At 51.6% G+C, this 26,656-nt stretch overlaps 1 protein-coding gene across 4 annotated transcripts; it reads right to left on the bottom strand.

Annotated features, from left to right (window-relative positions):
• Positions 1-375: 375 nt before the first annotated feature.
• Positions 376-26,637, bottom strand: CLCN6 (chloride voltage-gated channel 6). Of its 4 annotated transcripts, XM_042852926.2 has the most exons (24): positions 26,498-26,637; positions 24,130-24,189; positions 22,940-23,005; positions 22,470-22,535; positions 20,268-20,334; positions 19,307-19,413; positions 18,942-19,068; positions 18,254-18,321; positions 17,049-17,107; positions 16,471-16,603; positions 15,493-15,606; positions 15,004-15,170; positions 13,702-13,828; positions 13,169-13,298; positions 12,663-12,816; positions 12,406-12,565; positions 12,128-12,234; positions 10,541-10,727; positions 9,745-9,902; positions 8,660-8,816; positions 7,825-7,932; positions 7,148-7,273; positions 4,504-4,595; positions 376-3,892 (listed from the first exon to the last, which is right to left on the bottom strand). In XM_042852926.2, exons 1-23 carry the CDS (start codon positions 26,570-26,572, stop codon positions 4,515-4,517), a joined length of 2,604 nt encoding a protein of 867 aa, XP_042708860.1. In that variant the 5' UTR covers positions 26,573-26,637; the 3' UTR covers positions 376-3,892; positions 4,504-4,514. The 4 variants fall into 4 exon arrangements, 3 of the variants coding, with proteins under 3 accessions (XP_042708860.1, XP_008165442.1, XP_065431077.1); XM_008167220.3 differs by having other exon boundaries at positions 376-4,595; positions 26,498-26,636; XM_065575005.1 differs by lacking the exons at positions 376-3,892; positions 4,504-4,595 and adding an exon at positions 5,438-5,613.
• Positions 26,638-26,656: the final 19 nt, after the last annotated feature.

Raw genomic sequence — 26,656 nt, 5'->3', positions numbered from 1 at the left:
TTACCCAAACCAAATTCTGATCTCTGGGGAAGAGGGGCAGCAGGGTGAGGAGCAAAAGGGTGCCTAGGGGGAAGTGTCCTCCTTTCTCATAAGCAGCTGGAACTGGCCCCTGTCAGAGGAGATGGACCTAGACTGACCGTTTATCTGAAACAGTAGGGCGAGACCAAGTTGTAGTGTGCCTTCCCATACAAACTGTCAAGGTCCCTGGCCAAAAAGCTTATAGTAAACAGCATTCATGGCTTCCTCCCTTGAAAATATAGGTTCTTGGATCTATGGCTGTTGGACCATTTTTATTATTGGGATGAAAAAAAAAAATCAATAAAGGTTTAAACAAACCATCCTACGGGGAGGAAGAAGATCACAGAGCCCAGCAGATGCAGAAGGACACATGACGACATTTTACTCTCAGACACGTTATGGTTACAGGACGACATCCCAAGTGCCAAAGTTCAAATAAAAAATAGATTCATACAAATTTAACAAAAATACAGTTTATATACACGGTGGAATCAGCTTACATCTCGTAACAAAACAGTGCAAAACAAATGATAAGTGGCTGCCCCTAGCATGGCTCATAGTACAGAGGAGCTAAGACTTGCTACCCTGCGTTAACACTGCACAGGAAGCAGGAGACAGCACCCTCTACTATCCCAAGCTTCTGCCATCAATACTGATCCACTACGTGGACTCTCCCCCTTAGTGTTACTCTGATAAGAACAACAGGCACCTGTAGAGTTTGTCAGCTGTTTAGCCATCAGTGCCAGACCAGAAGCAGTTAAGGTTTGCGAGAAGGGAGTTCAGTGGTCAGCTAAGTTTGAGCACTCTCAACTGAGGAGAGGATCTGGGATCCTTTGCACCCTTCGTAAGTGGCACATGCGAGAGCCGTTGGCTGGGCTGCATCTCAGAACCCCCCTCAGAGAAGAGCATCCAGGCACCCCTTCATTTCTGAACGAGGAACTTTCCCTGCGATGGGCTATATGCAATAGTGTTGAGCACACCTGGCGAGGCCATTTGTGAATTTCTTTAAAGTGGCTAGCAGAATGCCATAGTGGCCAGTTACATTCTCCTGGCTGCAGCAGCGAAAGGAACTGGTTTCCTCGAGCGATAGGTTTTTAGTAAGATGGATGCTTAGGCAGAGCAGGTGCGGCCGAGCACGGGGTGGAGTCCGCACCCTTCATAAGGGAAGGCAGAGCTGGCGTCCAGACATACCTGAGCAAGATGTTTCAGCTTGGCTTGCCTGGGGTTCCTAGCTCCATGACTTCATTAGTGAGGCCAAGACATGGTGTGGCAAAATATACTGCCACGACTCATGTACTGAATAAACAGGACATGACGGGCAAAGGCAACTGACAACGTTAACAAGCCCGATTTTAGTGGGGGCAGGGAGGTAAGTGAACTCTCACACAGCAACTGAGTAGAGGGAGAGGGACCGGATCTCTCACTGGGCTTATGAAGAGACAGAGTGTGCACCTGGCTGCCGCATCTTGTGGTTTGTGCCTTAAATGCCCGAACGCTAAGGTAACCCTAATGAAATGGGATTGCTTTACTGCACTGTGGGACTGTCTAGGTGCCAGAACCTAGCGCCACACACACGTATTTCAAACTTCCAGTTCACCTTGGGGGAGAATGGGGGAGGGGAATATGTCCTGGAGTTTCTTGGACCAGTTCAGTCACTTTCAAGCCATGGAAACCAGTACTCCTCCTGCCCCAAAGCACAGGAAAAGTGAGTTATTGACAAGCCCGCTCTAGATATGGGTGAAACAGGCTGAAAATCCTTAGTCAACTTAGGTAGAGCAAGGCACCCACTAAGTCAAAAGGGCAAGCCAAAGTCAACCCCCTTGACAGTCATTTAGACTCCATTAACTAAAGATCTCCCTGAAGAACTGCATGGGCAGCTGGGACTGAGCCATATTTCAGATGGGCCTGAAGAAGTACAAGGGAGCCACTCCCATCACAGCTATGGAGCCCAGGGGAAGGGGTACAAGATAGGTGCTGGCCCTGGGAAGATGCCTTTACTTCGCTCTGGGGAGCTGAAGGATCAAACACACACCTACCCTGGAAGGTTCTTCTGAGCACACAGGCTATTTGGAATGGTGGAGGAGACTGACCAGCTGCCGGGGGGCTGGGGGCGGAGAGGCGGGGAAGGTATGAGAAACGTGTTCCATGCACCCTGGTCACATAGGACGCCACCCAGGCTGGAATGCAGAACTCGGATGGTACCTGCTATAACCAGATGGACCCAGGAGGGTGAAAGTCACTTGCCGAAGAAGGGAAGTTTTGCATAACATGTAGCAAGGCTCCTCCCTCTCCACTCAGCAGGATACGCAAGGAGGGCCAAGGCCTCTGCTCCAGACCCAGGGAGGAACAGGGCTTCACAGGAAGTCTGCTGCCCATCTCGGAAGAGGGGAGATAGAAAGGAAAAGACAAGACCCAGGGAAAGGTTTGCTGGATTTCATTGGAAGTGACTAAAGAAAATCTCCAAAGTGAATCAACCAATATGTAGCTGAGCTCTGCCCTGCCCGCTGGGGGCCCATCCTCCACTATACACTTCTTTTGTCCAGGCTGTAATGCAGATACAACAGTTATCTCCTATCTACAACACAAACTGCAACCAGCTCCTACGATTTGGCTCTTTGTATGGTGTAGATACCCCCAGAGACTGGATCTCCCTGTACCTACTCAGCCACCCACAAACTGGGCTGCAGGGGAAAGCGTCACCAATTCCTAGAAGAGACTTGCTTAACGAAGGGCACTTCTGCTCTGTGCACACTACCTCTTACCTTAGAGAAGTTAGAGGTTGAGGTGCTCTGCCACAGCCCTCATGAGCGCTGCCCAGCACAGGAACATAGAGCTTCCCCAAACAAACTCAGCTGGCAGATCACAGACTCTGCAACTGACACGTGAAAACGGGTTTTGCAATCCCTCTACGCTTGGAAGGAAGAGTCCTCAAGATGGCTCAGTTTTACTCCTAAAACAGTAGCTCCTTCCGCAGCTAGCTAAAGCCCGGTATGGCGTGGAACAGGTTAACCAAAGGGCTGGTAAGAGGGCTGTGGGGAAGCTTTCCTGGGATGCATGCCCCAGGTTAGCTGGGCCAGTCTCGGAAGCAGCAAGAATGCTCTGTGCTTTATCAAGCCAATCAGTTCTGTAGCCCCTGAAGGCATGAGGCTGGCTTCCCCCAGTTATCTGAATGCAAAACCCACAAGGGCAGGAGCCTGCTGGAACGACACAGGTGCTGCCAGGATGGTACCAGACTGGCTGCGACTGGCTCCTAAGTGCTGACTTTACCCTGCAGGTGATTCTGCGGTTGCAACAAACATCCCAAGTGCTCTCAGAGCTGCCAGCAGCCCTTCCATTAACCGCTCTGCAGAGCGCTGGCTGGCTGGCAGTCACAACCTCCCAGAGCCCCTTCTGGCTGGCCGCAGCATGAATCGCACCTTCTCCTTCCGTGAAACCGAGATAAGCCAACGCTGCTGAATCTGAGCTGGAGGAGTAACGCTCGTGCTCTGCCCCATGTTGAACTCGGGGCTTGCCGGGCTGAGAAAAGAGATTTCCTCCATCTCCACAGCCCTAACTGTAAAGATGCCCCTGGAATCCAGAACCCCTGAGTGAAACCAGGCTCTTATCACTGGATCTCTGCAGCAGGGCACTACATAATGCTCCAAAGAGGGAAGGGACAAGATTGCCTTACAAAAGGCTTCTCTTCTAAGGGGAATCATTGGCAACAGCTAATGAGGTTGACGGGATTTCTCTCTTTCGAGTTGTTTTGTGGGTTCATTAAGGGTTTCTAATCCAGAACAGTAATTAGAACCAAGTTGTTTTGGATTCTCGACTTGCCCAGATGCTGTCAGCAGCCAGCGGCTGTCAGACAAATCCATGGCAGGGATTCCAGCACCTGAAGGACATTAAGAAATTAGGGGCTTTAAGAACTGAACTGAAAAACATGAAGCCAGAGTGAAAAATTAAGAGTTCCTGACGGAAGAAAATTCCCCACCCCCCCAAGGAGGTGTAGTTTTAATGCCACTGAGAATAACCAGCAATTTAGTGTTTGAGGATATTAGCAAATTGCAGTGGGTGATCTCAGCTTTGACAATGACCCCTTCTCATGCGAGTAAGGCAACTACTGCAGCAGAACTGGGGAGGGAGAAGAAATCAACAAGAGAGGGGAGGGGAAATTCGCTGCACTCCTCCACACGGGACATGGTGTAGATTGTTACCCTCCAAACCGCAGGCATTTCTATAGGAAGAGCAGTGTCAGGGCAACTTCTGATGAAAGGAGACGGCAGGAGAGAAGAGAGCGTTCTGGCCAAGAGCAGTCAAACGAAGCACCTCTCTGGGGCTGGCCAGCAGCTCAGGACTTAAATAACTCTTCTACTCTCTGCCAGCGAGATGTTCTCTGGTCCCCGGACTCCGTGAGAGAGAAGCCAACCATCGTGTCCTTGGACATGGGGCATCCAAGCAGAAAGCGAGGGCATGTGCAGGCTTGGAGGAAGGAGGGAGCCATACCGACAGCAGGGTCAGATGGTCTGGTAGTGCTGTCTCAGTCTTGCCTGCAGAAATTCATGAGTCAGGTTGTGCCGTGTTATTATTCCAACAATCTGGTGAGGGGAGAGAGGAAACCATACAAGTCAGTCTCACAGACTCACGTTAGGTGACAAGGGCTTGGTGGAGGAGAGGAAGCAGTAGTGTTTCTTCTGGCTGACCTGAAAAACCAGGTGAGAAGTCTCGGGCAATTCTCCGGGAGGCTTGGTCTAGACACAGGGCTGGGAGCCGGTTCAAGCTCTAATTCCTGCTCTGACAGGATTCTCTCTCTCTTAGGGCTTGTCTACACTCAAGTTACGCCAATGTAACTAGACCAGTATAACTGTAGCACAACCTTAGCATGGATGTAGTAATATCAGTATGAAGGTACTTTATAAGCATATGAGAAGGGGAATAAGCTGTGTTGGTATAAAGCACAATATAGCTATATATCTGCAGGAAAATCATACCACTAACCAAAATAGTTACATTGGTACAAAATCTGCATACAGTCGAGACCACAGACAAGTCACCAACCTCAGACTTTCTCCATCTGAAACTGGTTTAATACTGCCCATATGGGGTGGTATCGCTTCGTAAGCTATATAATGATGCCAACTTTTTCAAAGTCAGGTGCGTCGAGTTGGACGCCTCTGTGGCCGGAATACCGGAGGTGCTGGGTGCATCACTGGGAGCAACAGGTGCTCAGCATGTTGAGAAAGAAAGGATGCTTAAAGTGAGGCAGCTAAAAGGAACGCTTTTGGCCAATGTGTTACTGCTCTCCAGTCTCTGTGGAAAAGAGTGAAACCGTCTCTAGATCAGTTTCTTTCAATTCACCTTCCGTAGGGTCCAAGTAGCCAGGTTTCTAGTCACCCCCACTTTAAGATCATGCTTGATCTATTTTCAGCCGTTTCTAGACGGTGCTAGTTACACCTCAGAGTATCGTTTAGGAAAGAAACTCCTCAGTGCCATATGGTTTTGGACACCCACTCTACTGAAGCTGCCTGTCTGGTCACAGCCCAGCTGTACACGATCGGGTCCTCAACATCCTCCTTCCTCACCCCCAGGAACAGCTCCATGCTCAGAACAGGAAATCTGAGGGAGGGAGGGAATACTTCAGACTACAGCTGCAAAGGCAGGTAAAGCCAGGATCTCTCCCCACTTCTACCCAGCTTAACTTTTACTGTAAGGGCCAATACAAGGGCCGACTCAGGCCCAGAGATGTGTTGGACTCTCCTGATGAGCCAGCAGCATTAGGCACTTCTGTATCGAGACATTTTAGCTAATTGTGTTAATTGCCTTTTTAGCCTCAGAGTCCATCTGCTGGCTCCTCTGGCCAGCACAACCCTCGTGTGGGCGTACTAGAGAGACGTCCATGAACCCCACTGTGGGACGTCCATGAACTCCCACCTGGGGAGACTGTCAGTAGCAGCAATAAATTCTAGGCAACCCAGGAGAGCCAGAGGACGAAGGCTAAACAAGGTAAAGTGCTGGGTGCTTCCTGGTCTCCTGCCCTCACCTACAGCGCTGCTCTGCCTCACAAGCGGCGCGCGCGCGGGGGGGGGGGATTTAAACCTTGTGAAGTGCGGACAGTGGCAGAAACACCAGAAGGTGTTCAGCAGAATGGGGATGCATGTAAAGATCAGTGCTAGGATCCTTCTGTATACTCTGTAGGGCCACAGTAGAAAATGCGTGACCGCTCAATAGCTCTTGCTTGCAATGTTTGCTTTCCACTAGCAGGCTCAGTGGGGCAAACATCAGAAACCCTGACACTCTGAGAAAGCTTCTGCAGCCTCATCCTTGCCTACCACATCAGTTATGTCTCTGAAATACACTAGAGCTAATTCTAGGTGTTCGATAAGAGGATGGCATGTACAATCTCTGGGGCAACTTGGCTTCATGTCACGATAAACCCTGTCAAGAGACCCACCAGTGCAACAGCTCACCCAATACACGAGCAAGACCCCCGCCCGCACATGTCCTGCGGTTAGTCCTGGTATGCTTTGCAGATTTTCTTATGCTGACTCTTTACTACGTTCATGGGAAGCTGAGGACACCTGATGGGCACTTTTGGGCACTGCAAATGCCACAAGTCTGGATAACTGGATTGGTTCTATAGTTGACTGTCTCAGCTCTTACAAATACAATGTAAATTCCTGTCTAATAGAAGGATGTGCCCCAACCTGGAGAGATTGCTCCCAGGGGCTTTCAGTCTTCTTTGGCTGCAGACGCTGCCAAAACAGAGGGCAATTAGTGCCACTTGAGGTGGTTTTTGTCAAGTGGACCCTTGCCCACTGGGAAGTGGACTAAGACCCCTGAACAGGCATCAGACAGCATCAGCTTCCAGTCACGGCCAACCTAGGCTGGATCCAGACTTGGGACACGTGAAGGTTTCATCTTTATTACCAGCCTCAGTTAAAGATTTTTCAAGTGAGCAGGTGTCAGTTAAGACACAATTGGGTGAAACTTAGCACCATATAGTGGAGAGAGGTTTCTCCATCCTCTGAAAGTCACATTCTGCTCGCTGTCAGAACAGGTTTCTTCAACAGCAATCTGGGACTGAAATGTAGCATGGGGCAGGCCCCATAACGCCCCCCTCAGCCAGGACACGGCCACAGTATGGACTCACCTCTCCCACCGCATTCACCACTGGTAAGTGCCTGAGCCCCATTGTCCTAAAGAGGTTGAAGACTTGCGAGGCATGAGTGTTAGGGGAGACCGTGAAGGGAGATGGGTTCATGTAAGGAGTGACGTCCTGGGGAGAGTCAAGAAGAAAACACAGAGGTCATTTCTACCAGGTAGTTTCAAAGTGAATTTCCATTCTCCAGGAAGGGAGGGGATGAGAGGGGGCTTTAGGCCTGTAGACTCCATGAGTCTTGGGCCTCTTGCTTGGGCCTGCAGGCCCAATCCAATGTCAGGGAGATTTTGAACAGGTACAAGTGAGATCCATATTCACTTAAACCAAGAGTCAAGTCTACTGAGAACAGGAGCTGTTCTCCCACTAACATTCAATTGATTTGTTAAATCCAGGCAGCTAGGAAGTGGTCAGAAAAGTATTTCAGACCAAGATGTCAGAGGTGCAGGATTTTTGGTCACTGTCACCCAGAGTGGATTTGAACCTGGGCTCAACCTAAAGCAGCAGCCCGGGGAGACCAGAATTGGAATTTGGGAGTAAGTTTAGGTATGAAGTGTCTCCGTAACCCGCCGGGGAAGCATTTTTAGAGGTCTTTGGAGCATTCCTGAGAACATGCATCAGGGAGAAAGGGCACCACGACAGGGCAGCAGGTTCCCATCAGCATCTCTTACCACTATCATGCGTGGGGTCAGCAGCGTGAGGTCCAGGTCATGAATATCAGGGTAACGGGGGTAATCCTCAGCCATCTCGGCATACGACAGTCGAGGCTGGCTGGTGCTCTGCAATTCGACAATGAAAAAGCCTCGCTGACGAGAAGCATCACCCTTCCGAAAGGGTATTCCTAAAGCGGCCGAAGCCATGCGAGAGCACAGGCAAGACTGGAGCTCTCAGCAACCCTCCAGGTCCCCCGACAGGCTCAGGGAGTTACACACGTGTCTGGAGAGGGATGCTTGGAGATAATTCACAACGGAGCAGGACACACTTAACCAATACAAGGAGTCACACTTTTGGCAGAGGAGAGGAGCGGAAAGGACTGATTTGCTCTCCAATCCATGGAGATACTTTGCGGGACTTGGGCACCAAACAGGCTGGATCATTTCACTTGCTACACGCCCGGAGATACATCTGTCCAGCAAGCCACTGAGAGGCAGAGACACGGGGGACAATGACACCATGCTGATGGGTGCACTATGGGAAGTCAGACCTCTCCCCTCCCCTTCTCCTCTCCCACGAGGGGATGTCACCTCTACGCAGTACACTGGGCATTTTCATAGAGAAGCTGCTATTGTTTGGTAGCTGCGCCTTTTCCCTGCACTTGCACAGTTACATAACAGGCGTAGTTCTCACTTCGCAGACAAAAGGGAGGATTCACTGTTCTACCCGTTGCAGCTTCTAAGGGGACGATGGAGTTTAAAATACTGCATGGCAGCCCCTGGGGATGCCGTCTTCCCAATTCCTCCCTTCCCACAGAGAATCCTCATCTGCCCCAGAATCTGCAAGACCCACCGACTGACTCTCAGAGTAACAGACTCCTCGGACGAGCAGGGTAACCAGCTGCGAGCGCAATATCAAGCCGTGGAAGGTCAGAGGTCGGAAGCGTTCCTCCATGGTCCACTCTTCACTGGGGGACTGGTCTGGGTACAGGTTGGGGTAGGGAGTGTATCTGTGACAGATTTCACACAACTTGTTACAATGGGTACTGCTCAGACGTACTTAAAAGTAACAATGGCAGAGGAACAGAACCACCAAAATAGGTTACTGTCTGATGCTGTGAAGTGCTTGGCCCACACAGAGTGCCGTTCATGCAAGCATTTCAACGTACTTCACAATGGGGAAAAAGCTTGCCCATCTCTCGTACAGATCAGAAACCTGAGGCAGAGGGTTAAGTGACTTGCCCCAACACAGCAACTCAGTGGCAGAAGCAGACCAGAAACCAGTCTTCCCAACCCGGACGGAGTCCCTGCTCTGACCATTAAACCACACACGTGTGTGAAACTCAGCTGGGGGTCTCAGCCCAGCTCCCAGCAGGCTGCTGTCCACATTGTGAAACCAGACCAGTGCAGGACGACACTGGCTGCTAGCTCAGCAGGGATCACCCAGGCAGGACGAGGCACACAAGGGGGGAACTTTGCCCTGCCACCACCCGTGCTGCAGATACAGCTGGCTGGTTTCACAATCACCACGTCCCCTTACGAAAGAGGGGCAGGTGTTAAGAGACTCCCAGGTACACCTGCAGGAGCCAGTAGGGAAGTCTAGAGGAGGAATGGCGACGTCGTAAGGCGTGGAGATGACCGGGCTGGAGCACAGTAAACGGAGAGGAAGAACGGTTCAGTGGCTAAGGCCCCAGCCCTACAACTTGGGAGAGCTGGGTTCAAGTCCCTGCTCTGCTGCAGTGACAAGTCCTTGCCTTGGGAAAGTCACTTAGTCTCCTTCAGCACGCCATCTGTACAATGGGGCTAACGGCCTGGCCCGGCCTCACAGTGCGCTGTGAGAAGATGTGAGGCACTCAGTCACTATGGTAACGGGGACCACATAAGCACCATAGGTAAACCCCACTGTGTTTCAAACCATCGCCACCCCCGGGGTCTCACCGTCTCTCTAGCATCTGCTGCAGCAGATCCTCCTTCTCGGGCGGCTCCTCTGGCGCTACGTGCTCATCACACATGTTGCGCAGCTCGCTCGAGGGGTAAGATTTCATGGACTGGCTCCGCTTGCGCTGCTCTCCAGCTCTGGTGAGGATGCTGGATTTCTGGGGGGGGGGGTGAGCAGAACCTTTAGACAAGGGACACAGGCCTCGTGCAAAACAGGGGGTCAGGAATCAGGTAAAGTGCAGAACATCTGAGTGCTCTAGGCACGGAGTGCAAGAATGAACCCGTTCTGATCTGAACGAAGTCGCCAGCGAAGGGCTGGCTGCTCCGGAGCTCTCCCAGGAATTGTATTTGCAGGTATTGCCAGGACTGCAGGATTCACGCTCTTAAAAATGGGAGAATCTAGAGCTGGAACAGACCTGCTGCTGCCCAGGTTCTTGCTAGCTCAGGAGTGCTCCATACGGCACATTCACAAGCATTCCACCCCCGCCCACCCCACCCCGCCCGGTGGTACGTGTCCCGAAGGAACGAGTTTCCACCACTGCCCTTGGGAGAGAATTCCTCACCGAGCACGACAGCTTCACTCCATCCCTCCTGCCACATACTTAGAAAACGGGGAACCTCTTCCTGACACCAAAACATATTCAGCTGCGGAACTAAGTCGAGGACAAGCTGCACACTGAGGCAAGCATGACTTGTGCACCATCGACCGCCAGGATGACCAGGAAGCTGCCTCCCTCCATGATCAGAGAAAAGCCCCTTATCCCTGAGGGTACTGGGTGGCCACCTCCCTCCTCACCTTGAATCTAATGTTGTTGCTGATCAGCTGGTTCCCCTTCATGAACTCCTTCTCATTCCCCCGGTTCTCCGTCACCACAGGGAAGGCGTGATGGACCGTCGTGCGCAGGATACTGACCAGCGACTGGATCCGGGTGTGGGGATACACGTACGTCAGGTTGGGCTCCATGATATCGCTGGCTCTCAGCCTGAGGCAATGCAGAAATGCACAGCTGTAGGTGCCAACACACTAGCTGCAAACAAGCATGGTGCAGAACCAGCACCAGAGAGAACCCCATGGAACCCGTTTCACGTTAGTGCTGCCTTGGCAATTCCTACAAACCCTGTTTGCAGAGAACAGCTGTAAGGTTACCGAGACAGCAGCGCTATCTACATAGCATCACAGGAGTGCGCGATGCATTAGACAAGCTGACAAAGGCTCCTGTCCCTCTAACTTAGACGGACAACGCAAGGGTTCCTTCTCCTTCACTACCACCTGGAAAGGGAAACAAAAACTGCGTACTGCCTCAACGTTTTCACCAAGCCCTTCGTCGCTGTGTTCTGTCGCAACCTCTAGGCTTTGCGGTTCTACAGGAAGCAAAGTGGCCAAGGACACGGGGAAGCACCCAGGGGCCAGTGATTTTATAACAGTATCAGGCAGAGCCTGCCCTGCTACCTCCATTCACTAAAAGAGCAATAGGTTCTTTAGCTGGACATAAGAACGGCCATATTGGGGCAGATCAAAGGTCCATCTAGCCCAGTTTCCTGTCTTCCGACAGTGGCCAATCCCAGGTGCCCCAGAGGGAATGAACAGAACAGGTAATCATCAAGTGATCCATCCCCTGTCGCCCATTCCCAGCTTCTGGCAAACAGAGGCTAGGGACACCATCCCTGCCCATCCTGGCTAACAGATATTGATGGACCTATCCTCCATGAACTTATCTAGTTCTTTTTTGAACCCTGTTATAGTCTTGGCCTTCACAACATCCTCTGGCAAAGAGTTCCACAGGTTGACTGTGCGTTTTGTGCAAAAATACTTCCTTTTGTTTGTTTTAAACCTGCTGCCTATTAATTTCATTGGGTGACCCCTAGTTCGTGTGTTATGTGAAGGAGTAACTAACACTTCTTTATTTACTTTCTCCACACCAGTCATGATTTTATAGACCTCTATCATATCCTCCCTTAGTCGTCTCTTTTCCGAGCAGAAAAGTCCCAGCCTTATTAATCTAGTCCCAGACTTATTAATTAGCGATGCATTTCAATTAACCAACCAACCCACCCTGGTGAGATATTAGCCCACTTTAAAGATGGGAAAAGGGAGGTTCAGAGAGGTTAGATGACTTTCCCAGTCCACAGTGGCAGAGAAAGGGATAGCACTCAGGAATGCCTTTACTCTGATCACTCTGCCATCCACCTTTCTCAAGAAAAGCCCCAGGCTTCCCACCTCACTGCGGTCTTTATGCACAATCTCAAGCTACTTCTCCAATGCTTCCATGAAGTCCCATAGGGAGAGAAGAAGAGGTGTCCCATCCTGAAGAGCATTTACCACCAGGCCAGAAAGCCACAATCAGTTCTTAAACACAGGTACAATCGAGAGCAATGTCCTTACTTGTCCATTTCCACCTCCGTCTCCCACTCCAGCAGCGGCACCCCTCGCAGGGTCACATGGATGTCATAGATGCCCTTGTTAAAGAAGTCTCCTGTCCATTTGGCTACCTAGAAAGACAGAAAAGTAGTAGTTCAACCGCTTTCCAAGCACAGGACTCCTGGTCCTCAAACCTGAGAGGCGGCGGATAGGATGGACATGCATGGGAGCCTCCCTCAGCCAAGCAGAGAAAAGCCAAAGTCTGGCCAGGAACCAAGAGGGGGCGTAGACATGGTGCTCACCATCAGGGTGATCATTATCGGAAGCCCGTACGTGATCTCATTGGTGGATTCTATCAGGATGACGGTGAGGCTAATCGTCATGCGGACCACGCCTCCCAGGAACGCCGCCGCACCAATCAGTGCAAAGGTCCCCGAGTAGATGTGGTCCAGCCCAATGTAGCTATGGAGGAAGCACACACAGCCCTGGCATCAGGACCAAGCCGGTCAAGAGTCTAGACAGCGTCAGCAGCGTTCTACAGCACATGCACACAATGCACCTTTTGAGGAGGTTGGCGACCAGGCGTCCGAAGGCAGCCCCGCAAAGCAGTGATGGTACAAAGAGACCACTGGGCACAGAGCTCCCATACGTCCAGCAGGAGAGTAAGAAATAGAGAAGGAAGAACAGGGAGAGCGTGACTGGGCTGAAAGTACCTGCAACACAAGAAGAGTTATGACCCAGGGGCACAGGCCTCCTGGGTCAAGCTGGGATCTCACAACGTCCTCCCTTGGGATCGGAGCAGACTCTCCTCTCCATCTCAGAGCAACTCCTTAATCCCAGTGGGCACTAGTGAGGATGACGAACCAGACCAAGGGAGAAGCTAAGACCGCAGGCCCTATTCACTGCAGCTGGAGCCCTAGCCCTGTTTCTCAGCAGGCCCTGAAAACCGCAGGAATCTGAAGAGGCTTTTAGTTCTCCGATTCCCATGGAACCACAGGTAAGGCTTAGACAAGACTCTGATGATGCTGGCGGGGAACCCGAGCACGGCATCTCCTGGACACTCACCATCCTGGTGGAAGAGCTGCAGGATGGCTGACTCCTGGGGGTTGAAGAAGAGCGTTGCCATGTCATTGTAGGTTTCATTGGGGCAGAAGAAAGTCTTGATGCTTGAATTCACATCCTCTGATGAAGAACCCTAACCAACAGCAATCAGACATTATGTTAATATATAATCCAGTCACGCCCCACTGGGAGCTGCCATCAGGACCGGAGTAAACACACACACACACACACACACACACCTTTCAGCATTGCCTTTGGGGGAAATCACATCCAGAGGATACAGGACTTCAAATGAGCCCAGATACACAACTGCCACCACTTTGCCCCAGGGGGGCAATATTCTCTCACGCATCTGGCTTTCATCAGTGCATGCAGGCCTATACCTATAGGTGATGGAGTCTGTTAGTGAAGCTCTGTGGGTGAGTCTATGAAGGGTGTATATTAATGTAGGTGAGGTTGCGTTACATGGACACACTGTACAGATGCGTGTTTCCTGGGGCCGTGGGGACTGTGCCCCTCTGTAGGACGAGTGTTACCTGAAGGCTCAGAGTGCTGTTGCCACTAGGATTGGTGGAAGACATCTGCCGGCATTCTCCTAGAATCATGGAAGCTACGAACACTACAACGGTGGTTGTTAGACACACCAGCAGGCTCTCCAAGACTCTGCAAGCACAAAGCAGAAACCATGCAGGGACAACCATGCTCAGACTAATCAAGCCCTTGGTCTTTGCACACAGCCCTGCATCCAACATGGCTCTGAAAAAGCTACAGTAACCAGCAATTTGTGGCTCCACTAAGCAGACAGCAGGTCACTTGAGGTTCTGCAAGACAGTCTGTCTAGTGATCATGTTCATTCCGACCGGCCACGCAGGCTGGGCAGAGGGATCCATCCAATCAGGAGCAAAGAGGCCAGTGTAGGCCAGGAGGCCCCTCCTCTGACATGGGATGACAGGCTTTGAAAGCTCTTTGGCTGGTGAGAGTATTTGGATACCGTGTCATTTAACTCAGCACTGGGTTTGCCCTGTACGGACCCTCTCTGCCATCACATTAATCCAAGAGGCCCACACTAGGATCTGAGAGATGTTGCTAGAGCCTTTCCTCCAATTTCAGCCACTGCTCCTCCTTATCCACATGCCCCCCAGGGTAGGGCTCTTGGCCTGTACAGCACATGGTGAGGCTAGCGTCCATAGCAATGTCTGACAGACAAGCTTTTAGCTGCCTTCCATGGGCTTTTCTGGATCATTCAAAATGTGTCTCTTCCTTGTTAGCTAAATGGTAATTTCCCGTAACCAGAGCTTGAATTATGCACTAATTTCCTGCATCAATGGATTGGACACAGTTTGACTTCAGATGTTCTGATCAAATGAACCGATTAAGTAAAAGGCACTGTCCTATAATCAGCTGTTCCTACCATGACTACGTAGTCCCAGACAAGACCTAGGGAGACCCCCAGTGGTGACACACAGGCAGCACAAGCTGTATTGTTAGTCTAGGAACTGAAGAGATCCATAGAATCTGTGTACAGCAGCCTCAAAGAATCCCCTTCATACTCATCATAAAGGTATCCTGGCTCCTTTATACCACAAGGGTCATTACAGGGATGTAGTGGGATTGTAGTAGCTGAGGTTAGCTTAGAGTTCTCTGCAGATGCTATACGGTTTGCCAGGTTTTGTTATTTCACTGGGATGGATTTGCATCCTTTCACCTAGTCCCCACTTTTCAGTGCTTTAGCCTCCGTGGCTCTTACTCTTTGAGGCGCTGTGGACACAGACAGTGAGGACAGACAGACAGACACCCACAGAGACTACACCAAGGCAGGTGGAAAGGAGCACCGATACCTGACCAGCTTCGGCTTTGGATGCACGTTCCGCATGCGGTATTTCGCCAGCCTCTTATTCAGGCAGTTGAAGGTGGCTCCAAGAAGGCCTCCTACAATCCCCATCATAATGAAGAACCCCAAGTCCATGGCCGTCCAGAGGTGGCATTTTTTATCAGAGTCAGAACACTGGGGAGGGAGGACAGGGGAGGGAAGAGAGGGGGAGAAATGCAGGAGTGAGCAGATGGAGACGGACCGAAGCAGGCACCGAACACCTCAGCCACTTCGACCTCAGGCAGGAAACATTTAACAGCACGGACCACAGACCAGATTCATTGCCTGTGTCAAAGCAGAACAACAGCTTTCCCCTTTCTCCAGGGAGCAGCTAGGACATTCCAGCCGGAGCGCCCCTCTGCCAGATTTCAACTAACAGCGTTGATTCGTTTCACAAAGCAAGCCAGAAGCTACAACCGGGGGCGACTGGAGAGGCAGTAAAGCAAGCACAACGCACCTTGAACTCCCCGAAGTTTAGCAGCCCAGGTAGCTGGAAAGATCCCCAACTTCCAAACTGAATCCCGGAGCGGAAGAAGTTCAGGGTGAAGGTGGCAGCCATGGAACAAAAGAGCTGGAGGAGAGAGGCAGGAAGAAAAACACCCGGGTCAATGGTGACAAGGCCAGTCTCTCCACACAGATCATGTCTGGGGAAGGGAGCTTGCAACCTACTGGCACTTCCAAAATGTTATTCTTTTACTGTGTTCAGAGAACAAGGCAAGAGACCACTTGATCCCCTACTCTGACCTCTGGCATAACACAGCTCCATAGAATTTAGCCCAGTCATTCCAGCAACAAGCCCCTCATTCTGGTCATGGGCACTGAGCAGCTAGAATCGATTATGTACACAGCTTGTTGATGTGTGTCATTCATGAATTGAGGCTTAAATTGGCTCTGGATTGGATTACAATCTTGGGGAAGCCCTCCGCTCCTTTAATCCACGCTGGAGAGGGGAGTCTGCCACTGCTTCCCAGATGCGCAAAGTATTTGGCAAAAAAGGGCCAAGTCACGTCACCAAAGATTGCTGTTCTGATGCGGTCTGAGAACTCTGCCAACTCCAGCCCAATGCAGCAATCTGAGTCAGAGAATTTCTCCAACCCTAAGGCAAGGCAAAGTCTGTTTCTCACAGCCCAGGGGGACACAGGGATCTAACCTCTGCCTACTGTGCTCCCACTGCCCGGAAGGAACAGGAGCAAAGCCATTTCTCAGAACTGCCCCAACAATGCGGAACAATTCCTTCCCGAGCGCGTTCCTGGGAAGCGCCACTAACCCCCAGCTCTAATTCTCTGGCATCGACACTGCAAGCCGTTCACATTGTGCCAGGAGAGCTCAGCTTGAGAGATTCAAGAATCTCAGGTTCTTCACAGCCAAGCTCGCTGGCTTCCAGCTCAAATCCCCTCTCACAGGGAAGGGGAACCCGAAGAGCCAAAGTTCTCACCACTTTCCACGTGAGCCCCTGGTTCCAGAAGGAGGAACCCTCTTCCAAGCTGAACAGAGTGCCCCCGATTGGGGCCCCAAAAGCTGCAGCAACCCCCGCGGCGGCCCCTGCAGATACAAAGTCCCTTTTGTCCCTAAGCAAAGAGGGAAACAATGAGAGTTTATATCAAGGGAGACTCTGGAAGGAACTCGGAAAAGGGGACTCAAGCCTGGGACTAAGCTAATTGCTTGATGGGGGCAGGAAGGAGTCTTACTCCTGCAGCCAGCTGTGCCCAGTGGGCAGTGGGTTTATCATCTCTCCCTAACGTAGTAAATACTGGCCATAGCCAGACATATGATATGGGACTGAAGGGACCTGGGGTCTGATACATTATGGCAAATCTTGTGTCCCCAACACCTTTTGGAGGGGGCTGCGCACCAAGAGGATTGTGGGGGAGACCAGGTGCCCCAGGAAGGAGTCTCACCTGGATATACAACTATGTACCTTCTCTCCGTTGGGCTGACAGGCTCCGGCTGACTGACCCACCCAATCCAGCACCTCCACCCCACCCTACTCAGCCCTCCCCTTGGGTTCAGTACCTGTCACTTCGGAAATAGGGAAAGTTAAACTGGATCTTCCTAAAGGAGATGCTCTGGAACTGAAAAAACAGAAGGACAGAGTCAAAACTGACACAACGATGAACCAAGGCAGCCCTTCCCTCCCCCAACACTCCTCTGGGAGCAGCCAACACTTGGGAAACACCGAGCTCTTCTGCCTACATATCCATGGCGGAGGGGAAGCAGACCAGGAAATGTGCTTCTAAGGTATCGGTTGCTCTACTAGCAGATCCTATTTACAGAGCTCAGTGCGTGCTGGAGCTGGGAGCTTTGTCCCTGGAGGGTTTCTGCAAAGTACCTACTACCTGCTTCTGCTGACCAGTCTCCAGGGTTCTCTCTCCTCTCAGAACGAGGGAGAGGAATGTCAAATGCTCCCTTCCCTTCCTGCAACATCGTGGCCTAAACAGGCACTACATCCCATTGGGGATTAGAGTCAGTTTCCTTTTCGTCCCTCAGCATAAGCAGAGAGGCTCTCCAGAGCACAGGGTCCTGCAGCCAGCACCGGCACACCAGAGGGCGTGAGGCTAAGCCAGGAGGCAGCGTCTGCGCTCAGGAGAAAGGCTCTTCAATTTGTCAGCTGTTCTGGCACAATGCGAACAGCTACACTGTGTGCTGCTGTTAGCCTTACTGATGCCTAGGAGGGGCCACCCCCCCAAAAGGGGATCTCCTCTTTATCCCTGCTCAGTGCCGGGTTTCTCCTGAGCCTGTAACAGCCCTTACCAGGTGGTTGAGGGAGGAGGTTATGGCGCTCTCGCAGATTTAAGATGGCCCAAACGCGTGACCTAGAAACGCACAGTGGAGAGGGAGCAGAACGAGGCCAACTCAGCCATGTCATCCCTCTGTCATTACTTTAGCTTTTAGGAGAACACATCTAACAGACACTACACCTGATCTTAACCAAGGGGCTGAGATGGGATAAACTTCAGAGCAAAGTCATAGAATATCAGGGTTGGAAGGGACCTCAGGAGGTACCTAGTCCAACCCCCTGCTCAAAGCAGGACCAATCCCCAGACAGATTTTTGCCCCAGATCCCTAAATGGCCCCCTCAAGATTGATCTCAGGACCCTGGGTTTAGCAGGCCAATGCTCAAATCACTGAGCTATCCCTCCGCAAAACGTCCTTCGTGCCTAACCCATCCCAGGCAGAGCCCAAGTCGCAGAGAGTCTCAGAGCATTTCCGGCACTAACCTGAGGCAAGCCAGCCCCCACAATAGCGCCACTGTGTATCATGGGGCCCTCCTTCCCTACAAAGAGACCTGAAAAACAGAAAGCGTTCACATGGCAGAAGTCAGACATTTGCAGCTAAACCCAACATGCTCCATCCTGTTCTGCAGTACTAGGAGAGAGGGGCATCACTTCTTTGCCACGGGGCACAGAAACCAGTCACCCCTGTGCCTGTGCAGAACTAGTTTTCAACCCTCTGCCCAGCATAGAGGCTGAGTGCAGACTCCCAAAGTAGGAGCACTGCCTGCTCCTTGGGGAAATTCAGGGGCAGAATGACTCCAGGCTGTCAATATTCCAGGCAGTGTCAGGCAGGCATGTCCCAGTGGGGCACATACGTGTTTGTGCCGACACATGCTTCTGCACAGTGAGGACTTCAGCCATGCACCTGAGGCTTGGCACTGGGACTGCACTAAATACATCCATCAAAGAGGGCTGTTATCCCCAGGTGTCTGCACTCTCCCAAGGCATAGTGGGGGACATGCTCTAGGCAGTGTGCTCCCGGCACTCAGACCAGTGTCTCTGCTCTCCTTCCCATCACTGGCTATAAAGGTGCAGAGCCACTATTGACCCACCCACCTGGAGATTTTCAGTCAAACTCTGTTCCCCACCATCATACACTTAGTCCATGATGCATCTGTCGGCTCCCTCTTACCTCCGGCTACGCTGAAGAGTACCCCCAGAGCTTTGCACACCAGCGTCCGGAGACGGACTATCCCTGGCACCTTCACTCCATTCAGGTAACACTTAATCTCCGGAATTCCAGAGCCGGCTGCCACGGGCTGCGGGGAGGACATGTTAAACACCACAGTGTGTTAGCAGGCTGATGAGCCCCCACCAATGAATGCAGAAAAGGACTATGGGAAAGAGCGCACCGAGAGGCTGAATTCAGTAGTCCTTGTAAAATGCTCTGAAATCTTGGGTGAGAAGGGGCTGCAAGACGGCAACAGACTGTGTGCATTACCTGTTTGACAGCGAGGACAGAGAGGAGAGGAAAGGGTGTATTCAAAGCAGGCTCACCTCGATCAGGACAAGAAGGCTGGCAAGGAAGATGAAGGTCAGGTTAAACCCCAGCAGCTCCAGCAGGGACACAGCAAGGCAGCCCTTCTCGCTGCACTCCTCCACCGCTGCAGGGAGGGAGTCAAGGCAACAGGAACGCATACCTCAGCCAGCACACTCTGTAGGGCCCATTAACAGGACCCAAGGCAGCCACCAGCCTTCAGAAAGCAGGCTCCCATCGCAGCCCCCCGACCAAGCTGGACTAAACCCAAGATGCCAGAAACCAGGAAGAGCATCTGACAGGCCCATGATGTTCTTTCCAGGATCCTGGCAGCCCACTCCTTGGGTACTACACCCAGCAACCACAAAGTGGGCTTGACTTCCATCTTCACTGCAAACACCTTATGCCTTCCCCTTTCACTGCACAATTCACAGGGTCCAGCAACAGAGAAGGACAAGGAGAAATGCTGATGACGCTTTCTGTGCATGAAGTATAAGGCAGCTCCTCTGAGAAGGAGCCAGGGAAGCATGGGGGTTAGAAAGCCACAGGGTGGGCCTAACAGACAATGCTGATGATTTAGTATCAAATCATTCTGAAGGTGCTGCTACAGAGACACTCCACGGCAAGGATTTTTTTTTACAAGACGGGGCCGGTTCCTCTTCCGGAATCCAGCTCTTGGTCCCAATGATTCAAAGCCCAGATCCTGGTTAATGGAGTTATGCCAATGGCTTCAGTGGTAGGAAGACTGGGCCAGAGAGCACCCGTACACAGGATACCGTGCTACTCACGCTCTGTCACCTGAGCCAGGGGGACTTTCCCAACTACTGAAGCAGAACCCCCAGTAGGACGTTTAGTGGTTAATAAACCCCTCTGCCCAGGAGAGTTCTCTAGTGGAACCAAGCTTTCAAGACAAGGCCATGGTTTTAAAGAGAAAGAGACCACCTGAGTCCAACAATAAGGCAGGCACCACATAAAGGATACAGGTTTGTACCACATGGAATTTAAGTTGGGAAAAGAGTCGCACAAAGAAATCGACAAATAGACCCACCTGTGAAAGAGAGAAGAGGAGAGACCTGGCATCAGAGATCAATTACTTGCAAATGCCAACAGATCACCCCCCTGGGACAGCTGCCGTCTGACAGAACACTGGTAGTGCAGCAATTATGCACGACAGCTCCTGTACAGGAGTGGGGACGGAGGGTCAAGGCAAAGTCACTCTGGATGCTCAGACTCGCTCCCTGCGATGCTCTTCTCAAATGCATCCACTCCCATCTTATAGCCAAGATGAGGCAATGATCTCGCCATAGGACTGCCTGGGCAAGTTGAGAAGAGCTAGGAAAGAGACACTCCCATGTGAGCATATTAGCAGTAGGAACAAGCTGCAGCTGAATCCATCAGTCCCATGGGAGTAGCTCCGTCAACAGAGTCCAGGTCTTGACAGTCTGTATGAAACCTGAGCCACGCACGGACCATCCCCAACGTCACAGGCACCCCAGAAGACCCTAACACAAACAGTGACTCCTCAGGTAAAATCCTCCCAGTTACTGTTGTTACGTTGCTGATCAATTCGGGAACATGCTGGTTTAAAGTTGTGCAAGGCTCCCTTATAATGTTGTTTGGCAGCTGCCTGCTTTGTCCACTGCTTGCAGGAAGAGCAGCCCGTTGCAGCGAGCTGGTGGGGGCTTGGAACCAGGGTGGACCAGCAGCCCCCTATCAGCTCCCCGCTCCCCTAAGTTCCCTGTGCAGCAGCAGGCTACCAATGGCCAGCAATTCAGCTGTCCCTCCCCCACTGCCATGTGCTGCTCCTGCCCTCTGCCTTGGAGCTGCTCCCGGGAGCCTCCTGCTTACTGTGCAGGGGAGGGGGGGGAAGAGGGGGACTAATGTCAGGGTGTCCCCCTCCCCCCTGCTCCTGCCCCCCACTTACCTCTTCTCCATATAGAGCAGGGGGGAGACACAACAGGCCTCAGGACGGAGAGAGCTGGCCGCAGCTGCATCTCAGCTTCCTGATCTTTTTAAAGGCAATGTACTTAGAATGTGGTGTCAGCGTACTTAAAGGGGCAATGCGCATCCCCCCCCCCCCACACACACACACACAGGACGTGTGTCTCGGTCTCCCCTCCCTCCATTCATGCTGCCTTGTAGAGCGTGAGGCTACGTTAACAACGTGTTAACCCTTGAGGGCTCAGCCGAGTGCTAGTTCATCATTTAGCAGAAAGGCATTCCCTGGGAAATATTCCACCCTCTAACTTCACTACTTCAACCAAGCTTCACAATCATCTATGCTGTGTACAGTATTAAAATGTGTGAAAACAAATTCCCTGGAACCTAACCCCCTCCCCATTTACATTAATTTAGATTAAGCTAGATAAGTTTATGGAGGGAATGGTTTGATGGGATAACGTGATTTTAGTCAATTAGTCAAAAATGTGCCATCGCTGGTAAATAGTATCAATGGTCAATGAGGGTCTGGCTGGAGAATCTTGCCTGCATGCTCGGGGTTCTACTGACCGCCATATTTGGGATCGGGAAGGAATTTTCCTCCAGGGTAGATTGTAGAGGCCCTGGAGGTTTTTCGCCTTCCTCCGTAGCATGGGGTGGGGGTCGCTAGCTGGAGGAGTCTCTGCGACTTGAAGTCTTCAACAGCTGAGTTAAGGGAAAGGGGGTGGGTCAGCTTTTGTGGCCTACATCATGCAGGGGGTCAGACTAGATGATCATAATGGTCCCTTCTGACCTTAAAGTCTATGAGTCTAATTCTTACGGAGAAATTGGATTCGCTTAACACAGTTTCAGTTAAAGTCGCATTTTTTCAGGAACATAACTACAACGTTAAGCGAGGAGTTACTGTACACAGTGACGCTAGCACTTAGTACGTCTGAGGATAGAATTCTCTCCTATTTGATCATTCCATTAAGTGGTTTCTTAAGGCAGGTTTCACTGCAAGCAGAATATTAGCCTTCGGGGATCTGCAAGGTAAACCTTGTAAGGAAAACACACCGAGATGACTTACAGGGAAAAAACGTGCCCTCTAGAAAGAAAATAATTCAGATGCATTCCCCAGTGATGTTCAGAAAGGCCCGGCACCAGCCACAGACAAAGCAATCTTCTTAATGAAGCACAAGGCACTCTCCTAGTGCGTCTTTGGTTCTAATAACTTCCCTGCTTCCCACCCAATAGGCTCCTTACCAGTCCAGTGCAGACTCCAATGGCGAAAACCATCACCCACTTCACCGCTTCATACCTCCGGCCTTTCTGTTTAGGGCAAGGTAAGATAAGCCAGTCAAAGAGCGCACAAATGGGGACCAGAGAAATGTGATATCACAGTCACCATCTGGGACAGAACCGGAGAGAGAAAACGGTGGGCACAGACAAGTAACCCGAGGAGCATCAGAGGACTGGGGAGAGGGAGTTTGAACGATAAAGACACCACGTTAAACCTGAGGCTCAGGGAAAGTCCTGGGTGCTGTGGGAGCTCCGTGCCTATCTCTGCCCTTTTGACAGAGAAGCTGAGCAGAGCACAAGGGTAAACAATACTACTCCCATGTGAATAGGGGTCAGCCAAAACTGACTGCCGTGGAGGATATTTCTATGGATTTGTCTCTCTTAAACCAACAAAACGGGGGAGAGAGAGCGAGAGAGCGAGAATAGGCTCCTACCTTGTTGTCCATGCTTTCCAGTACTTCCAAGTAGGGGTCATTGATACATCGGTCATAATCCAAGCTCTGGCAAAGAACACCACAGAGTTAACGGGAAATAATCAGCTGAAACTGATCACGCTGAGGCTTATCTAGAACTCTGAGGCTCACGACAGGGGATGGGGAAGCATGTTAGAGGGTCACTGCAGTAGTTCAGGCCCTTGCCCCACTAAGAATAGAAGTGTTTGGGAGCAAATTCATTGAAAACAGAGGTTTTGAGAGATTGAAACATTACCCCTGTAGGGCTGGAAACCCAAACCCTACAGCATTATTAGCACATGCGAACCAGGAAGGGAAACAAACCAATCTAGTTTATTGCCCAAACTGTGTGAAATACAAAACCAACCAAGAAAGCATAGGAGATGGAAAGCAACTGAAATTTTCAATCCGGTTTTAATCTGAAGTAATTGTAACACACATGATTTAAACAGGATTTTTAGCTTGACAGAGTATCCAATTTCACATGGACTGCATCAAAATGATATGCCTAATCCTTCTCCCCCTAAAAGCTATGCATTACACGAAGGGTTCTACAGGGCCCATCGTCTCTCCCACTCCTCAACTCCCCCAGAAATATGAACTACTTGAGACAAAGGTCACCAGCTGAGAAATCCCTCTCCAGGCAACTGGAGAGATTCCAGAACAGATGACAGGCCATGACGTGCAGGATACACTAAGAAAGCCTCCCCCAGGAATCAGAACCTGATGAGTGGAAGGGGCTGCTCCTGGCCAAGATGCTCCCAGACATTTCAACAAGGCAGCTGTAGCCAACTTTCAATATATGCACCCTACAGCTACTAGGAAATAAACAATAGGAAACTGAACTACAGGCTCAAGTGAATACAATGTTGGTGAAAGGGGGACAGCGGGGTGGCCTTGGGACCCTGACCTCAGAATGCTTCCCACCTAGATGGCAGCTGTACAGGCTTCCCTCAAACCATCACACCTGAACCCTGGCCTAGCAAAACTATGGGTAGTAGTGAGAGGCAGTTCTCCATTACCCACCCAGTCCTTGGCATCTCTGCTGATACCAAAGATGCCAAGGAGTGCCAGCTGTGATGGTGCTTGTGCCACTACAAAAGGAATGAGACCCAATCTCCACCACCTCTTTCCACACACATTTCACAAGCAACAACTATTTAGTTTCTCACCTCATAGTCCTTGCGTGGAAGAATCTCGTCATCTTCTTCTTGTGTTTCCCCGAGGATAGTCTACAAAACAAACCCCAGAAGTAGGAGGAGAATTGTCAGGAGAGCTAATGTATAGGCACCAGATATTGCGCACTGACAGGTGTTCGTTATCATCGCACTGGTTAATCCACGTCCCCAGGTTGTAGGGGGCCCAGTGCAGGGCAGTGCTCCAAAATGCTGGAGGGGGGAAACCAGCAGAGTTGCCACTTCCCCAGGTCCTATTGCTGGAGAGAACACTAGAGCCAGCTGTGTGAGGCAGAGCTAGCAAGGGCACTCCAAGCAGCACGTGAAGCATAATTCACATTCTTGCACTCCCTAAAGCTAGTACTGATGAAAAATGGCCTCCCCATGCTGCTCTGCAAGGGTAGCCAACCCTCAATCCAAGAACACAGTGGGAAGAAGGAAATTCCAGCTCGTAGACAGACCAATGAAACAGAATCTGGAGCTAGACTGACATATTCAAACCCAGCATGATAGTAATGATCCACACTCATAACGCTTCACCTTATCAAAGCACTTTACAAACATTAACCCACACAAAACACTGCAAGGCAGGAAAGTATCGTTTCTTTTTTTAGAGATAGGGAAACACACACAGGAGTTATAGGAATTGCCCAGAAAGTCATCGGCACAGCCAACACTACCACTCAGGAGTTCCTTACTCTCAGGGCATGTCTACACAGCAGCTGGGAGGGGTAATTCCCAGCTCAGGTAGACATACATGCACTGGCACTGCTCAAGCCAGCATCTAAAAATAGCAGTGGCTGCTCAAACTACCTGCCTGAGTACAATCCCTACCCACCCCAGGGTACGTACTTGGGTGGCTGGCCGGCCCCCGGGGCCGCAGCCACACTTCTATATTTAGGTGTTTGCTCAAGCAGAGATAGCAGCTGTATGTTCACCCCAGCTGGGAATTGCACCTCCCAGCTACTGTACAGACACGTACCCCTCATCTCGTGTTCAATTCATTAGATACTGCTGCCAAATCTTAAAACCAGCACTCACCCTATTCTCCTTAGAAACTTATTCCACGTTAGCTGGGATGAATTTCTGCTCTCACCTGCCTGTGTTATTTCGGATTTTGATACCCGCAGTATAAGTGCGGCAAAAAGAATATAGGAAAGGGATATACAGTATGAACAGAAGAGGTGATAAGCCATGAACAAAGTCAAACAAAGAAAGGTGAAGGCAGATAGGATAGAGCCGCATGTGTGCGTTTAGAGGGGGGATGATTTTGCATGGCACACAGGTAAGGTTAGCAAGAGAAAACGAGGACCGGGAATGGCTCCTTTTTCCTTATCCATTTAATTCCGACCCTTTTGCCTCATTTCAAACTCCAGGTAATTTTCACTCCATGCATCTGAAGAAGTGGATTTTTTACCCATGAAAGCTTATGCCCAAATTAATTTATTAGTCTATAAGGTGCCACTGGACTCCTCGTTGTTTTCAAACTCCTGTACCTCTTCCCACCCACTTGCCCTACTGGGATGAAGAAGCAAGAACGCCGCAGAAAAGGAGGAAGAGAGTGGAGACGAGGTAACAGAAAGGGCAGCCCCAACCCAGGCTGTATGTGAGACAAAGAGACATTACAGACGGCCTGAGCCACGGAGGGGGTGGGAGAAGCAGGGAAAAGCAAAGAGCAGACAAAACCCATGGTGAATGCAAATGACTCCCCTGGCGGGGGAAGGGGGGCTGAGATGCTGAGAAGGGAGGTTAGGAAATGCAGTGGGCGGAGCCGGAGGACTCCGCCTGCCCTGGCTGCCAAGGAGACAGAAAGGCTCATAAAAGTGTCTGGGGCTAGTTGCATAAAGGAAAAGGAGCCGCGGCGCTCTGCTCCAGACGCCCTCCTGTACCCCAACCCTACCCGCTCCCAGCGCCTCTCCCTCTGTACCCCAGCCCTGCAGCGGCCCCCGCTCCCAGCCCCTCTCCCTCCACACCTCCCTCCCAGCCCTCCAGTGGCCACCAATCCCAGCGTCTCTCCCTCTGTGCCCCAGCCCTACCCGCTCCCAGCCCCCCTCCCTCTGCACCCCCCAGCCCTGCCCGCTCCCAGCACCTCTCCCTCTGCACCCCCCAATCCCAGCCCCGCCCGCTCCCAGCCCCAGCCCTACCCGCTCCCAGCCCCCATCCCTCTGCACCCCCCTCCCTCTGCACCCCCCAGCCCCGCCCGCTCCCAGCCCCCCTCCCTCTGCACCCCCCAGCCCCGCCCGCTCCCAACTCCCTCCCTCTGCACCCCCCAGCCCCGCCCGCTCCCAGCACCTCTCCCTCTGCACCCCCCAATCCCAGCCCCAGCTCTACCCGCTCCCAGTCCCGGCCCCCGCCAGTCTCCTACCAACTCCTCCGGGGTGCGGCTGTCCCTCTCCCCGCAGCACCGGCAGCAGCACCAGGGGGCCCCACACCCCGCCATCTTCCCCCGCCAGCCACCCACCCCTCACGTGACCCCAGAGCAATCACGTGACGTCTCCCTCGCCCCGCCTGTTCTCTCCCCACG

The sequence above is a fragment of the Chrysemys picta genome, chromosome 21 (assembly GCF_011386835.1).
Source record: "Chrysemys picta bellii isolate R12L10 chromosome 21, ASM1138683v2, whole genome shotgun sequence".
NCBI classification, from domain to species: Eukaryota; Metazoa; Chordata; order Testudines; family Emydidae; genus Chrysemys; species Chrysemys picta.
This window is presented reverse-complemented; position numbering and strand designations above follow the sequence as displayed.